The sequence below is a fragment of the Typopeltis vanoorti genome, chromosome 6 (assembly GCF_054136105.1).
Source record: "Typopeltis vanoorti isolate ZY-2024b chromosome 6, IOZ_Tvanoo_1.0, whole genome shotgun sequence".
In the NCBI taxonomy this organism is placed as follows: Eukaryota; Metazoa; Arthropoda; class Arachnida; order Uropygi; family Thelyphonidae; genus Typopeltis; species Typopeltis vanoorti.
Window position 1 is genome coordinate 60924940 of NC_143554.1, and position 18723 is coordinate 60943662.

The window sequence follows — 18723 nt, forward strand, 5'->3', positions numbered from 1 at the left end:
CACCCTACCTGTTTATTGGCAGGCCAGCGAAAAGGCATGGGTTACAGCTAGCATGTTTGAAAATTGGGAATCAAGTGTTTTGTACCCAATGTAGAAATGTACACACAAATTTAAGACATCCGAATATTAAAATGACTTTTTTTTGCCGCATAATACTACTTCACGTATTCAACCACTCGACAAAGGAATAATATCAACATTTAAGTCATATTCATCGAACATTCCAATTAATTTTGAAAAAAATGGAATCTAATCGAAACATAACACTGCCTCAAGCGTGGAAAGAGTTTTCGATATTGAATTGTGTGAAAATTATTTCTCAGTCCATTAAGGAATTACAACCCCCTACACTGAATGCTTACTGAAAAAATATATGTCCTGCTGCTGTTCTGGAACAAAATTTCGTACCTCCAGTGGATGCTGAGCTAAGTCATGTAATAAACCGCATACATTTTTGGTGGAGTGGGCTTTTGCCATATGGTTGAAAACGAAATTAGTGAATTAATTGATGAGGAAACAGATTTAAATGAGGAGGAACTGGTACAATTAATAGATGACGTCAAACCAAATGGCAGGGAAAGTTCAGCCGAAGATTCTGATTTGATGAATCCGTTAAAGAATTCAGTTTAAAGATATTAGCAGAAGGATTGAACTTGGCAAGAAAGTTAGGTAGGTATTTTTCAGATAATGAATCCTCAATGGAGCACTCCGGAAAATTCGCGAGACAATTGGATATTTGTTTAGCTCCATATCATGATAATAAAAAATTGCAGCATAGTGGTAAGCAAGGTCTTATTACTGACTTCTTGATAACTAAACCAGTCGAATTTGCATATGATGCATCTCAGCAGGTGCCAGCAGGGATTAAAGGTATGCAATGAGAATTGTACAAATATCCAAGAGATTTCAAGTGATGAAGACGTTCGGCCACTCGTAAATAAAGAACATCTATGAAATGTTATTTCTGAAGACAGTGATGACGATTAAAATATGCACTTTATTTTGTCTAAAACATTTATGCATTATGTGCAAATGTTTTCTTAACTTACATGAATTAAATAAAACTATATGATATAATCACGTAATCACAAGAAAGATATTTATTTAACCAAATATTTCGGTCTGGAAATAGCAGACCATCGTCGGTGGTATTACAAGAACAGTTTAAAAAATATACAAGCTAGAATACTAACAATAGATCGTTGAAATTAGAACATGCCGCGTGATGTTATATCACTAAGTATGAAACGAAATATTTTGAAGTAGAAACATGATTGAATTTGCTATTAAAAAAAAAAAAAAAAAAAAAATTAATGAGTAATCTTGATTAGGCTTTCCCAGATTTTTGATATAGATATGCAGTCATTACGATTCAGGTTGGGATGATGGAGCAAGGCCTCCACGCTTTCCTTGAACAAACGTTCAAACCTATAACGGGATCTATGTAAGAGGCGCGTTTTGGACCAAAGGATGCTGTGGTCAGTTTCAATCCCGTGTTGAGCCAGACCAGACTTTTCAGGTTTATTGTGAAGAATGGATGATTGATGTTCTTGGATTCTTTTTTCAAGAGAGCGTCCAGTCTGTCCAAAGTAAGAGAGATCACAGTTGCAAGGAATTTGATAAACTCCAGGAAGAGATAAAGTTGAGCGTTTGTCTTTAGGAGAAGGAAAATGAGAAGACAATTTGTTAATAGGAGAATACGTAGCTGTTAAATCATATTTCTTCAAAATTCTTGCGATAGGTTCTGAAATACCGGAGATATAAGGAATAGGTACTCGACGTATTGAATCTTTGTTGTTTTGTGGAGGATTATAAGATGTAAGAAGACGTTGAATACTTTTTTCAGAAAAGCCATTGAGTTTCATGTGTTGCTGGATAGTAGAAAGTTCTTTCTGTAGATAATCAAAAGTAGAACAATTAGTTTTGGCTCTTTTGATGAGACATTTTATAATTCCTGTTTTATGACATGGATGATGGGCTGATTCTTTCAGAATATAACGACCTGTGAATGTTGGTTTCCTGTATACTGTAGTTGTAAGAATATTTGAAGATGATCGGATGAGGAGAACGTCTAAAAAAGATAACTGGTTGTTTTCTTCTAATTCCATAGTAAACTTTATGCGATGATGTAAGGAATTAATACTGTTTAAAAAGGAAGATAAAGTGTTTTTACTGTGAGGCCAAATAGCAAATATGTCATCTATATATCTTACCCAAAAAGATGGTAGAGGGAAACTAGATGTGAAGAGGACTTTTTCTAAATGTTCCAAATAAAAGTTGGCTAAAGCTGGAGAAAGAGGACTTCCCATGGCTGTTCCTTCTACTTGGCTATAAAATTTGTTTTGACATATGAAATAACCAGAATGTATAACGAAATCGAATAGTTTTATAATATCTTGAGGAAAGATGTCAGCAAGTAGTTTTAAAGTTTCCTTAAGAGGTACATTGGTGTATAAAGATTCTATATCAAAACTAACCATAAGATCTGTAGGTTGTAATGAGACATCTTTTAATTTTTCTAAGAAATCTGAGGAGTTTTTTAAAAAAGAACTCGAGTTGCCAATGTAAGATTTCAGTAATTTAGCTAGATATTTGGCTATACGGTAAGTAGGAGAATCAATGCAATCTACTATTGGACGAAGAGGATAGTCAATCTTATGGATTTTTGGAAGGCCATAAAATCTAGGAGGTCTTGCAAAATGAGTTTTAAGTCTTTCAATTGTGTCTTTATCCAAACTGATGACTTCATCAAGGAGAGAATTTAATTTCTTTAGTTGTCTGTTGGTTGGATTATAATCAATTTCTTGATATGTGGAGCGATCTCGAAGCAAAAGAGAAAGTTTTCTTCTGTAATTTACTGAGTCCATAACTACTGTTGCTTTTCCCTTGTCAGCTTTAGTGATAATGAGGTGATTATTTTTTCTCAAGGACTGTAAAGATTTCATTTCAGAAGGAGATATGTTAGAAGGAGGAAGTTTAGCCTTAAGTAGAGAAGAAGCGACTTCTAGGCGAAGAGCATTAGCTTTATCGCTGGTTAGATGATTAAGATTCCTTTCAATGTTAACTAGGAAATTTAGATATGGTATTTTATTTGGAACAATAGAAAAATCATGTCCTTTTGAAAGGATGAGGGTTTCACTTTTAGTCAAAGGACGTCCGGATATATTTACAATCCAATTATCTGGAGTTATGAATGGCTTGGATTGTTTAGACGAAAGAGCCTCATATTTACGGTTAAGATGTTGACTTAGTTTATTATAAGCACGTTGAGTAGAACGTTTAGCTACATTTAGAACTATGTGAGAAAGATGTGGATCCAAATTTGTGGATATATAGGTGCGTAAATCAGAAGTCTGATGACTGTGAATAGCAAGATCACGTTTAGCAGCTTTAAGTTGATTACGGATTAGAGATAAACTTGTGTTCCGGTAAATATTATGAGCTCCAGGAGATTTTATTGTTTCTGGTTATTTTATGGTTAGTTTTGATATAGAATCTTTATACACCAATGTACCTCTTAAGGAAACTTTAAAACTAAAGTTTTAAAGTTTTATGTCGCAAGTATCCTTAAAACAATAAATAAAACTATATTTTTGTTGGATATGTCGTTGTTTATATAATTAAAAAAAAAAAAAACAACTTCGGAACATAACCCTACTTTTTCTATGTGATCTGAGTCTCACATAGCGCGATTTATATAACACGGCATTTCTCTGGCACCTAACATCCACGTTATACGAGGGTTACCTGTATTGCAAAATACTTGCACATTTTTGGGACAGACGTTTTTGGCTGTTTTTATCATACCCTCTTTAACGAAGGAACCGTCACTAAAAGGTTTGGAATTAAAGATACCAAGAAATTATATACTTGGTTTAATCCTTTATCCAAGTGTAAGCAAACAAACTTTGCACCTGAAATATAATCAGGACTAGGGTAACTCGTATATAGAAGCTAATGACTTCACATCACTTGCCTTTTGTATTCCTTTATTGCAAAGCACATATCCTTACAGGTATGTATAATGCTATGCATTAATGGGAAGGGTCACTACCCAGACCGGTTTCGACCTTTATTGAGGTCTTGTCAGTGGGAGCCAGACCCCAGAGGTGATACTAAGGAAGGTTGAATGCAGAAGTCCTATTTTCATATACAAGCTGCCAAAAGGTGTCACACCTTATTATTAAAATACTCTGGATTAGAGATAGTTATTGGAAGATTTTCACTTGGTTATACTATAAATTAAAGATACAAAGAAATTATGTACTTGGTTTAATTCCTTTATCCAAGTGTCAGCAAACAAACACTTGGATAAAGGATTAATTACTGAATAAATGAAAAGATGAATAAAGGATAAAAAAGGAAGACACACACAAAGGTAGAAACAAGAGGCAATCCCTGAAAGCTATATAAAGAGGGTGTGAGCAGGGAAGTGTGATGAGGGGAAACTGAATGGTTTAAGCTTGATTCGATGATCTTTTTGCGTGAGAGTGTGAACCTCCTCACAATGAATCTTTTGACTCCACAGAGGTTTGGTGTTAATAATAATATTAGAATTAATATATGTTCATAATATGCAGCATTACAGACTGATTGAGAAGATTTAGTTTTTCTTGAAGAGCAAGGTCATTTTATCTTGTGTTAACTTTTTATGTTAATAAAGAACTTTAATTTTAATAAGAACACAGAAAAAAAAATTGAGTATTTTGCCTGGCAGTAGCTTGAGTCATTTTCAGGACTGAAGAAAATAAAGCAGTTTGAATAAGAACACAAAAACTCAAGATGCATTCAAATATTTTGACTTAGCCCTCTGGACACAGCCAAAGATTTTTTTTTTTTTTTTAAATGCAGAATTACAGTTTTCCAGATTTTAATATCCATAATTGTTTATTTTAGGAGTGTTCTGTAAAGCATAGGCAGATTCCCAAAATAATCTTCTGTGACAGATTCTGAAATGTGGTATTTTTTTTTATTTTTAGGAAAATGCTTTTCCTCCATCTAACTGCATGTCGGATATTATGCACATGCTCTGCTAATCCACTTTTCATATTGTTTCATAAGTATACATGAACAGGATATTTGTAAATAGAGAAGTAAGATCAGAACAACTTACTAATAGGTCGGAATCATTCAGTTTAAATTTTTTAATTAATGATTTTAAATGAATTGTGAAGTTTTACCATGTTGTTCTTCCCTTCATTTCAATGCTGCTAGACTGTCCATAATAATATAGTTTACACTGCAAAGTGTCATGTATTCTCCAAATGCTGATAATTATGTGTCTGGAGTATACATTAGTCTATATATGGAACTTATATTAGTACCTCACACTTGAAGATTTCCAAGAAATGTGCAAAGAATGGATTTGCCTAGTTTGGCAAAAGTACACAGCAACAGCTACTACCTGCTATTAAAGAACAGTAAACCATGGTTGTTTTCAATTTCTAAAGTAAATTTTATTCTAGGATTTTTGGTTATTTAAGTGTGCTAAAACACATGTGACATGCTGGTTGTGTTGTGTGGCCAAATAGAAAACACATAATTTATGTATATTGTAGCACATCAGGAAGGAAGATTTTTAGTGGGGAGGAACTCAGCACTTTTCTTCAAAACTTTCCATGTAAAAATTTGCAAGCAGCAGTGAGAGAGCCTATTGCCATGGTCTTGATTTGGAGGGAATATTTTAATGAAATGAAAATTAGAGAGTTCAGTCATATCAGGAATGTTTTTCTAATTAATGTTTCTTTGAGCAGGATATTTGTAAATAGAGAAGTAAGATCAGAACAACTTACTAATAGGTCAGAATCATTCAGTTTAAATTTTTAATTAATGATTTGAAATGAATTGTGAAGTTTTACCATATATTGTTGTACATTCAGTGCACCGTGTTAATCTTTGTACTTTGCTAAATTATATGTCATGATGTCTGTCTTATAGACTATGGGCTGGAGAGGTGTATTATTTTTGTATGTATTTTTGGAAGGCCATAGATACAAGGGGTATGTGGATAATGTGGGTATAAGTTATTTGTTGCCATGAGGCCAAGTTTTTACAGATTTTTATTTTTATTAATTTGGAAACTTTTTGTGTGTGCGTTTGTAGATGTCTGTCAGTAACTTGGCATGAAGTATGATCTCTTAAAACAGTTCATTATTTTTAATAATGCCATCATTATTATGATGGCATTTCTCTCATTGGCTCTAGTAATGATTAACTAACTATTTTCTTTAGCGATGTCTTCATGCTCTGTATTCTTCCGGAGTGAGATTACTTCCATGAGGCTTAGTTTTTGTTAAGGAGGGTGTGAACAAGGGAGTGCAGGTTTTTTTGTATGTTGAGTTGTGAATGATTGGATTGCCCTACCTGAAAATGTGGTGTCCGCATAGAATTTTAATGTGTTTAAGGAAAGGTATGATGAGCTCTGTGCATGACAAATGACTTCTTAGATGAGTCTTTGACTCCATGGGGAGTCTTAGGATAATAATACCTTTGGCATCTGCATGATTCTTACTAGATCAAAATACAATGTCAATTTTTTGGGAAATTAACCCTCACCACAAATGTTAAATTATTTTCATAAGAGATAATAGAACAAAAAAAAATTTTGCAGCTAAATGTACCAGAAACAATAGTAACTTTAAAACTTCATTTTAACTAGGAAGGTGAATTTTGGAACCTGTGCAAATGAATAGAGGTTAAGAGAATAAAGTAAGCTTTTCTGTATAGAAAGTGGTGGATATGTATGGAATATATTATTATTATTGTACGGGCACCTCCATAGAGTCATCACGGGAGACCTAAACTATCCACACAATCTGTCATACCTCTTCTTGAACCCATTAATAGATAAAGCACTCACAACCGACTCTGGCAACCCATTTCACTCATTCACAACTCTCCAAGCAAAAAATCTAGTGCTCATACTCCTACTAACTACACCTTTATTCAACTTCCAGGGATGGCCCCTCAAGCCAAGTGCTGAAAGATTTCCCCTGCATCAATCCTATAAAACCCTGTAAGCAACTTAAATGTTTCTATCATATCCCCTCTTTTTCTCCTACTAACCAACTTCTGCAATCCACACGCTCTCAATCTGTCTTCATAAGGAACATTCTACAGACCACTCACCATCTTGGTCACTCATCTCTGAATCTACTCCACCACCTCCTCATCCCCAAGAAACCAGACTTGACCACAGTAATCCAGATGTTGACATATCAAGGCCTTATAGAAAGGAATAATAACTTCCTCATCTCTGCTTGTTAATATTCTTCAGTAGCCAAGTAATCATATGGGCAACATGTCCTCTAAACTTTAACTCTCTGTCTACCACCAGCCCTAAATCTCTAGCTTCATCTGTTTCCTGGAGTACAGTGACATCAATGCAATACACAGCTTGTAATCTATTTATCCCAAAATGCATAACTTTACACTTCTCCACAGTAAACTGACACCCATTATCTTTTGCTCATCTGACAGCCTATTAAATCATTCTGCAAGCTCTCTACATTGCTTCGATTAACTATTACTCTATCTAGTTCACATCATCAGCAAACAACCGAATGTTTCCTTTCAGGTTATTTCCTATGTCATTTATGTATACAATTTAAACAGCAATGATCCCAGCACCAAACTTTGTGGCACACCACTAGTCACCTGTTTTTACTTTAATTCTGCCCTTCCATATACCATTTTTTGATATCTGTCCAACAACTACCATCTTATCCCTTTAACCAACGTCATATCCATCTTGATTTGTTCTAATTTGCATAACAGAGTTCAGTGTTGTATTCTGTCAAATGCCTTTGCAAAATCCAGCAGAAGCATCGTGTAGCCATTTCCTTTATTCAAATAAAGCTGTCACTATTATAAAAAGACAGTAAATTACTAAGGCATGACCACCCTTCACAAAGTCATGTTTCCCCTCATACAGTATCATATTTTTATCCACATACCCCCAATTCTCTTTTTGAAGAATTTTTCCAGTACTTTTATCACCACACACGAGATACTGATTGATCTGTAATTTGCTACTACCGTCTTAAAACCTCCCTTATGCAAGAAAATTATTTCGCCCTCTTTCCACTCCCTTGGAACTCTATCAGAGCTGATATCCCACAGTTGTATTTACATTGAGATTCTGCAATATCCTAAGAACCTCCAATTCATCCAACTCTGTTCCTGCATTAGTGTCTGTCATATATGTTAAAGCAAATGAATTCAAACTGTTGACGTTATGAAATCTCTGAAATAATTCCGGCCAAATGTTAAAGAGAATTCTTTAACCTGATTAGAATGATATATTTTTGCAAAGTGGTCACTCAGTAACGCGACTATTTTATCTGCTTCTGTTCCCTCGTAACTATCATCACTCAGTAAGGTTAACCTTCCAGTACTTCTTCCTCTTACTTGCCACATAATGAAAACTCTTTGTGATTTCCTTTGGCCTGCTCAGCTAGTTTCTTCTCATAATCTAATTTTGCCTTCCTTGCCATGCTGGTTACCTTTCTTGCTTGAACCTTGTATTGTTAGAGTTTGATGGTCACCTTTCTCTTTATATACCCTCCACAGCATTTTCTGCAGCTCCTGCTTAATGATATTACGCATCCATCTAGCTCCTACCCGATTAACCCTTCTCACTTTATGTATGCAATTTAATATTGCTTCCTCTAGATGACCCTTAACTATTTTCCATGCCCTACTAACATCCTTACCCTGTAGTGTTTTATATCATGGCACAGATTTAAGCTTCTTCCTAAGCTTATCATAATCACCTGCATTGTAGTTCCACATATATACCCTTTCTTGAAAGAATATTCCTCATGTTGTACAATCTCCCAATTCAAGACCGTATGGTCACTTTCACCAATCAGAGGCAAAGTGGACACCTTGTTATGGATAACTCTTCTGATCCTATGACAAGGTCCAATATTCTCACATCCGTAGTCCCCTTCCATCACATACTGCCCAAAGTAATTATCTCTTAGTATGTGTCTAAATTCTATTTCCTTCCTGCCATGTACTCTTTCTTCCCTGCAGTCTATATCTCCATAATAATCACTCATTGTACTAATTTGTCAATGCATGTCTTCCAGAACATCCATGGAATTCCCTGGCCTATAGCAACAACCAATTGTATATTTTGTCTTACTGGCCTTAATCGCACACCAGACTGCTTCAAATAAACAGCCACCCTCCCGCTTATCTCCTATTCTTTTTGGCTGCAATTCATCTGCTATCGTCAGCAGTATCCCCTCCTCCCATCCTATCCCTTTACAAAAGTTACATTTGTAAATATTTTTGTAACTTTATAATTTACAAGAACACCAAAATATCCCCTAATTGTTTTGAGCAGAATAATAACCTTTTAAAATTTATATATTTTCTTTCTATCCAAGGGAAGCAGAATACAATATGCAAAAAGATCTATCAATGGCGGGAGCGGCAGCTACAGTGGAAGTCCTTGTAAACCTTGTGCCCCAACTTCTGTCACAAGAGTTGCTCAAATAAGTGCCCCATGTGGTATGCATATATTTGGATCTCGTGACTCAACACCTACACGTCCAATAAAACACATTCAAAACCAAGCTCATTTGGTTGCTAAAACAGTTAATGGTGTTACTGTAATGGCATATCCTACTCCTTTAGCTATTACTATGCCTGGAAGTGTATCTCAACTATCAAAGGATCATTCCATTGGTGATCATGATGCTGTTACAATGATTAATGTGTCAGAAGTTGGGATAATTCATCCTTCCTCTTCATCCTCAGGGCATCTCACTCCTCCATCTACTCCAGTGGGCACTGATTCAGGTACATCTAGTGTCATTGGTGAACTTACAAGCCAGATTCACAATTTATCCATGTGACTGCTGTCAGTTTGCATTTAGTGTTATATAACATCAGGCTCATAATTGTATATTTGCATCTTTAGAGTAAAGATTTCAGATGATCACGTGTGAGTAGTTCAGTCCTTGTGGTGTCCAAAGAAATGCATGTCAAATTTACTAGTCATTTTTATGAAAGTAGCATGTACATCTACAATATGTACTGTAATATCTACTATCACAAATTTCTTTGTAATTTGATACATACTGCCTATTTACAGGTAGCTTCTTTACACTTCTTCTTTATTTTATTTCCCCCCTGCCCTTCTTGGTTGTGATATCAAATACAATAACAGCTGGTTGACGTACAGTATCTTTTGATACTGTTTCTATATAAAGATTTTATATTATGTAGACTGCATTTTTTTGCTACTATAAGATTTCTATGTTTATCAGGGCAATCTTTTTTTTTTTAAACTTATTTTTGTTTTAAAATAGAATGGCCTTTTGAATGTGTCTCAAACCATGACTGTGATGATAGATTGGTTATATTTTAAAATATAAGAAAAACTGTTATTACCATCTGTTAACATCAAGGATGTCTTAAGATGTTTTTACTTAAATACATATTTTGAGATTTATATAACTTTGTATTAGCTTTAATAGGATCGAAAGATATTCTACAAACGAATTTCACTCTTTGGAAAGCAAAATCTGAAATTATTATTAGTACCATTTCACAAATCTGAACATATTCAATTATTGGATATGCACCGTCTTTTTAATGTACAGTACAGTAACTACTTTTATTTTTGGCACATTTTATTAACATTTTACAAGAAACGATCTCAAAATTTTTATTATATTTAATTAAAAAATGATAAAATAGTTTTGCATTATATATCAACAATTTTCTTATCAGGATCATTTATGTATATGTAAATATATATTGTATACATTTAATACTCATTAAGAACCACTGTGTTGTATATCATATATTGATATTTAAATTTAAGAATACATTGCTTTGTTATAACTACATCCATCAGTAAGAATTCTTATATCTGACCTAAATAATATGCAAAAATATGATGTAAACATCTTTTTCATTTAATGAACACTGAAAGACATTTATTTGTTCTGGAAACAATTAAATAAAAGCTAACATTTTTAAGTGTCAGAATCGAATAACTAATTTTCAGGTGTATAAAATGAGATTATTGCTAATTTGCACTGTCATCTGAAAATGTGATGTAACTATTGATTGTGGAGAAGCATTATTTCTGTCACCTCTGTATCTAGCAAAGCTAAATAAAATCATATTTATAATTAATACAATTGTTTGGATTCTTCCTAGATAGCTATAATAATTATGCAGAATCAACTTGAAAATTTCCAAAATTCATATTAGCATGAAATGCATCATGTGCTGTTATGATATTGTGAAAGACTTGAGGATCAACTTAGTTATAAAGTGATCCAATAATGACAGTTACTAGCCACAGTATAATATTTTAAATAACAGCTTCACACATGTAAAAGGAAAACAGAATTTATTAAATACTCCTCTATATTTTGCTCAATATATCATGAGCATTATTCAGAAAGAAAATAAACAATTGGCTTAAACCAAAAATATAATTTCTTGCCATCTTTAATTTATAATTGGGTACAATATTTAAATTATGAACACAAGAACAAATCATACAGCATGTGTGTGTCACTTGTCAATTTCACCAACATTCAAGGCATTCATGATATACACCATGGCTTACAGACATCAAAACCTGATCATTTTTTCCTAACAACCTCAACTGGCATCCTCCACAGTAACAGTCCACCTCAACTGCCCCCAACTACATTCTGCATGATGCATTTTTCAATAGGAAGGACCATGTGCTTTTATAAAATCTGATATTATTTGTTAAAAACTATCCAACTTGGAAAACCTGCTTTTCAATCTACTTTGGCTTAAGATTTCCTTACCTCACTTTACAACCTTCATTTGCTGTCTTTATCACTCCCCTAACTCTGACATCCATGCCCCTTTTTGACTACCTCTCACTAAAAAGTGATTTCTTACAAATTACCCAAATTCTGAGATTGTCCTCCTTGGGAACTTTAACGTCCATAACACAAACTGGGTTCCCAGAGATCAAGCTGGAGGGTAAGCTGAATCATTTGCCATCATCATGACCTAACACAAATAGTCAACCTACCAACCAGAATGCCAGACATTCTCATCATTCTTCAGACCTCTAGATCTTTTCTTAATACACCTTAATTCTCCAAATACACTATGGATGTCTACTTTCATCTTAGCAATTCTGACCACAATTTTATTCAAGTCTCAAGTCTGTCCTCCTCCCAGTCAATCTCACCCACTATAATTGTGCCAACTGTAATGACCTCTGGAATTTTTATGCTTCTTTTCCATGGTCAGATTACTGCTTGCCCTCTCCCAATCCAAACATCTAGTTGGAACTAATAACTAAAATAATCCTCACTGGAACGAGAGGTTTCATCCCCCCCACCACTGCAAACCCCTGACCTCAAAAAAATGTGCCTCTACAGTCCATGATAAAAAATGCTGATGTTCAATGGTTTAAATAAAAACTCCAGCTTCTCTTGCATTTTTGTGATAATCATATCGAAAATTAAAAACAAAAATAAAATTGGATATAACGAAACCACAGTAGAGAAAATAATTGATAGTTATCCCTCTGCCAGATTGCAATCTAATGTTAAAAGGATCTGCATATCTTACCTTAAAGGGACGCATGAATAAATAGCTCCACTCAACACAAATGTAATCTGTATATATATATATATATATATTTACAGACTTATATCCTTATTTGTGCCTGGTGATTTCAAATACCTACCCTGTACTTAGCTATTTTAGACAGACTGGCTATTCTGCTGGGATCAGAATCCAAGAACATTAAGATTATATATGATGCCAGGAATCAGAATTTTTGGACGTTGATTCCCATGCCATCAACACTAGACAGAGTTCACTGGAATCAAACAAAGATGTTATGCTATAATAGGTTTAAATTTGATTTCTTGAATCATGTGAATTTTTCTTGAAGTCTATTTCTTGAATCATGTGAAGCACTATGCTATCGTCAGACAGACTGTATGCCTATCTCTAAGTTTTGGGAAGTGATTACTATTAATTGTTTACCTTTTTTTTCTTTAATTACATAACTATACCTACTTCTCTGGAACTCTAACAGTGTTTCCTCCTACTTGTACAGCTGCGAGCAAGATATGGAAGTATGCACATCAAGTATATCTCATTCTTGTATTTAATTTAAATGTTGTAGCCAATTGTTCTGCTTTCTCCCTGAATGATGTCCATGATATACTGAGCAAAATATCTAGGAGTATTTAATAAATTCAAGTTTTCTTTTACATGTTTGTGAGTAGACAAACAGCAAATTGTAACAAGTAAATTTTATAATGCTTAACATGCTACACTGCAATGTCTTCTAGCATTATGCTATCATGAGTCGGTAGACTGTTCTGGAACTCTATGTATGCATATTTCCTTGCTGCCTCCCTTCATAACTTGTGAAAGGATGCAGCCATGGACCAGAAACAATGCAAACATTTCCCCAAATTTTGTGATTTTGTAAACAATTTTTAACTGCACTTGTGACATAATATAGATTGTTAAACACACATATTCACAAGAATAAAGAATAATTTTTATCATTGCAAATATTTCAGCCAGAAATGAATGGGCTATCGTTAGTGCATAGGCATAATCCCAATCAACAAAGAGCATTAACCTATTTACAAAGATTAGCCACCATGTCGTGGCTACAAAATAAAATGAGATAACAAAGCTAAAACTAAATTTAAAATGATTTGAAATACAAAAATCAAATTCAAATAATTAAAATGACTGAATGACATTGCATTATATATTTTAAAAAAAAATGTGTGTGTGTGTCAGGGGGGGGGGACATACCATTGCTTTTTGTTGCTTGCCATTTAAGAGGATAATCTGTCAAGTGTCATCTCCATCCAAGAGGTTGACTATTATGGTCTCTAAGGAGATCCAAAATGTGCAGTAGAAAGAAAGATGGCAAGGTTCTAATCTCTTCCTCCATCTCACAGTATCTTACACATGCAGATATGTGTGTTTAATTGGGCTGGTTTGCCTACTTTGAAGAATGACAAACCCAAGTTTCCCCCAGAGAAAAACCCACCACTTCCATATGAAACTGGTCAACTTGCCATTTGATTGAAAATACCCGATAAAAGTTCCTCTCATTATAGATGGAATTTGAATATGGATCTTTCAAACCCAAGGGCTCAACATATACCAACTGAGCTAAGGAGGCTCTTAAGAGGATAAGACTTTCCCAAATCTTAGTCATAGGCAGTCATTTGAATTTAAGTTTAGGTGATGTAGAAGTACTTTAGCACTTTAAATAACTGTTCAAACCTAAACCGGCACCGATGTAAAAGATGACCAGAGGATATTTTGTCCACTCCATGTTGAGCAAGGCCAGATTTTTCAGGTTTATTGTTGTTGATATAAGATTGATGTTCTTGTAGTCATTTTTTGACAGAATGTCCTGTTTATCCAAAGTACGGGTGCAGGCACTCAGACTTAACCTGATAAATGCCAGGGAGGAAGAAAATGGACTGGTTATCTTTGGTAGTTGGTAACCATGAGGAGATTTTGTTGATAATGAAAAATTTAGGTACCAAACTGTCTTTCCAGGATCTATACAATACACCTCTGTCCAAAAAAGAAACCTAACTTCGAAAATAGAAGAAACTAGTGGTGTCACCTGTTGTATCTTTTTGTTGTCAAAAGCAGCAACCTTCATTAGTGTTGTATCAACTGTATGACATTTATTTCATTAGAAGCCGAGTTATAGTGACAGTGTGTTTTGATGAACTGTCGGAAAATGAGTTTCAAACAGAGCTGTGATCGACTTTCGTGTTAAACTTGGTAAAAGTTTTACCAAAATGCTTCAAAAAGCATACGGTGATGAATGCTTATCCCGTACTCAAGTTTACGAGTGGTTTAAGCGATTTCAAAGTGGTCGTGAGACGTTTGAGGATGACGAAAAGCAGGGCCGCCCAAAAACTGGACTGAGCGAAGTTACAATCCAAAAAGTGCATGATTTCATCAAAGAAAACCTGAAATCGTCCATGAGATTGATTGAAGATGAATTGGTAATTCCAAAATCAATTATGCACAACATTTGACCGAGAGTTTGGGCCTTCGTAAATTGAATTTGTGAATTCAATGAATCCTCATTAGTGATTTGTTCCCCACAAGTTGACTGATGACCAAAAAATGTATCGAATTGAACGCTGCAAGGACTCTAAAACAGCTCATAAGGACTCAAACTTCCTTGAAACGATCATTACTGGTGACGAAACATAGTGTTTTGAGTATGAGCCCAAAACAAAGTGCTGAGTGGAGACCACCAGAAGAGGGGCATCCGAAAAAAAGTCGCTTGGAGAAGTCAAAAGTAAAGACAATGCTGATTTATTTCTACAATTCCAAGGGCATTATCCACAAAGAATTCATTCCACACGGCCAAACGGTCAATGAGTTTTATCTCGAAGTTTTTGAAGTGATTGATAGTGAGAATTTGTCGTGTACAGCATGAATATCGTGAATGCAGGCAACTGGTCACTTTTAAACGATTATGCACCATCTCATCGTTAGAACATTGCGAGACAGTTTCTGAGCAAAAACCAACTTTGTGTGTTGGATCACTCGCCATATTCACCTGATTTAGCACCCTATGACTTCTTTCTCTTCCCCCGACTTCATTTGTCAAAAAGGAATGAGATACGACAGCATTGAAAACGTTCAAGTGGCAGTAACCACGACCCTCAACAGCATCCCAAAAACCAGTATAAAAAACTCATTTATTGAATTAATTGACCTTGCCAAATGCTGTATCTAAACTGAGAAAGAGATATTGATTGAAATAAATGATTTAAATAATTATAATTGGCCTGTGTTTTATTTTCTATCAAAAGTTCAGTTCGATTTCTGTTTGGACAGAGGGCGTAGATCCTGAAATGCCTGCGATAGGGACTCAGTAGTTCTACTTATAAAAAACACACACACACATATATATATACTGTATATGGTGCTATTTTCATGTTACTCAGTTTTCAACAAAGTTGGGAAAGAGGCATTTTCTTTCCAGAGGGAACAGTGTTAAAGCAGATGAACATTCCAAGGCTTTAATATTTAATTGTTATGAACTCCTGCCTGTAGATGTGTTTTTGTTATTTTAATTTTTATGTGACTTAACAACCCACAAACGGTTGTAAATCTATTATTACCCTAAGTGGACTAAGGATGTTTTTAAAATGAATTTTATTTACTTAATTATTTTTACATAATTCTGCATAATGGATTATGTATCTTTATAATACAGAACCCAAACATGGAACTTTTTCAAGCTGCTTTAGGCCTTTGAAAATTGGGTGGCAGTCTCACACTGAGCAATGAAATTGATCTTCCACCTAAAAACGATCACATGCCCATGGCTGGATTTGAGCCTAAGCCTGCTAGTTGGAGAGTGGATGTGCTAACCACTTGGCCATCCAGGCTGGTATGGCTTATGCAAGACACTACTGGGTCACATGCAATTAGATTTTCTGCATACCACCTTTGGCCCTCAGATAATAGATATAGTTATAGGGATTGAATGTAAGGGGTACAGTATTTTCAAGCAGGACAGAGATGAGAGAATGGGGAGAGGGGTTTTACTAATGATAGACAAAGCATTAAAGCCAAAAAAAGGTAGAAGTGCCTCAAGGTGACAGGTATGTAGTGGGCAGTTCATTCGAGGTTATGAACTGAACTGCCCACTACATACCTGTTTGGTGTGAGATAGAGATCAACAGGGCGAAATATGTAATCGGTTGTTGTTGTTATAATCCAAGGGGGTATAAGGGAGAATGTAGATAGTATGTATTGGCAAATTAGCACGATGAGTGAAGATCGAGTAATCATTATATGGGATTTTAACTTTGGGGACATAGATTGGGAGAAGGAATGGTCACAAGGAACAAAGGAAATGGAGTTTATACAGTTGTTAAGAGATAACTACCTGAGACAGCATGTAATGGAAGGGACAAGAGATTTGAGAATGTTAGATCTGGTCATAACATCAGAGAACATATCAATAAGTAATTTAGTTACACTTCTTCACTTGAGGAAAGCGATCATGTGGTCTTGACCTGGGAGATTGCAAGATGTGTTGAATATTCTGTTAAGAAGGGGTATATGTGGAATTACAAGGCTGGTGATTATGACAAGCTGAGAAGTCAGCTTTCAGCAGTACTATGGCATGAGAATTTGAAGGGAGAGAGATGTTGACAGTGCATGGGAGATTGTCAAGGAGTATTTAAAGAAAGCTGTATCAGACTGTATTCCCAGAGTCAGAAGGAGAAATCAAGTAGGAGTAAGATGGGTGAATAATATTATTAAGCAGAAGTTGCAGATAAAGAAAAGGTTGTGGAGGAAGTATAAAGAAAAAGGAGATGAGCGTTCCCATGAGCAGTACAAAGTACAGGCAAAAAGAGTAACATGTATGGTAAGGAAAGCCAAAGCTAATTATGAGAGGAAGCTAGCTGATGAATCCAAAAGAAACCCTAAGGAGTTCTTTTGCTATGCGGCAAGTAAAAGGAAGAATAACCATGGAAAGATTACTTTAAAAAGTGTTGATGATAGGGAAATTACAGAAGCAAATCAAATAGTTGAGTTGCTTAGTGATCATTTTGCAAAAGTGTACCATCTTGGTTGTGATATTGCAGTGTCGAATGTGTCATTGACTGATGAGAGTCTAGAGATAGACGGAATAGAGGTGCTTAATATATTACAGAACCTTAATGCTAACAATGCCATTGGGTTAGATGGCATATCGGCCCATGTGTTATGAGAATGTGCAAGAGAATTAGCACCTCTAACCAGGCTGTTTAATTTAAGTCTCAGTTCTGGTATAGTACCAATATAGGGTGGAAAGAGGGAAAAATAATTCCACTGCATAAGGGAGGCTCCAACACAGAGGTTGCAATTATAGACCAATCGGTATATTTGGAGTGGTGGTTAAGGTTTTAGTTGGTTGGGTGGACAGCAATATGATACTTTATAAGGGGCAACATGGTTTTGTGAAGGATAGGTCTTGCCTCAGTAACTTGCATAGTTTCTATAATAAAATAACAGTGGAGTTGGATAAAGGAAATCCTTAACTCAGTGATACTGCTGGACTTTGCAAAGGCATTTGACAGGATTCCACATGGAACTCTGTTGCATAAATTAGAGCAAATGGGTATGGATCCAAAGCTAGTGATTTGGATTAGAGGGTGGCTGGTGGATAGATATCAAAGAGTGGTTTATGGAGGAGCTGAGTCCAGGAGAAGACAGGTGACTAGTGGTGTATCTCAGGGCTCAGTGCTTGTTCCACTATTGTTTAATTTGTACATCAATGATATTGGGAATACTTTGAAAGGAAATATCCATTTCTTTGCTGATGATGCAATTAGGAAAAGCGATAGTCAATTCAGATGATGTGGATATCATGCAGGATGACTTAAATAGACTGACGGTATGGACTAAGGTAAATGGCCGTCAGTTTAACATGGTTAAGTGTAAGGTGATGCACTTCAGGAGGGTGAGATCACGTGCTGTTTACTATATTAACAGAACTGAACTGCAAGAAGTTGACGAGGCAAGGGGCTTGGGAGTTATTGTGGACAGAGAACTTAAGTTTAAAGGGCATATTGCAAAGATTGCCAAAACATCACATCAAATTACATGGTTGTTGAAGAACACACTGACAAGCATGGATAGGGAAGTTATTGTTCCACTTTATAAGGCATTAATAAGATCGCA

General features: G+C 35.2%; 1 protein-coding gene across 2 annotated transcripts in view; it reads left to right on the forward strand.

The window, feature by feature from the left end:
* The window catches only part of LOC150105487 (uncharacterized), a 246828-nt gene extending 230936 nt beyond the window's left edge, over positions 1–15892 (forward strand). For both annotated transcript variants that reach the window (XM_090394201.1, XM_090394200.1), the window contains exon 10: positions 9399–15892. In XM_090394201.1, coding sequence (XP_090250327.1) covers positions 9399–9869 — 471 coding nt within the window. In that variant the 3' untranslated portion in view covers positions 9870–15892. The remainder of the gene's footprint in view (positions 1–9398) is intronic.
* Positions 15893–18723: the final 2831 nt, after the last annotated feature.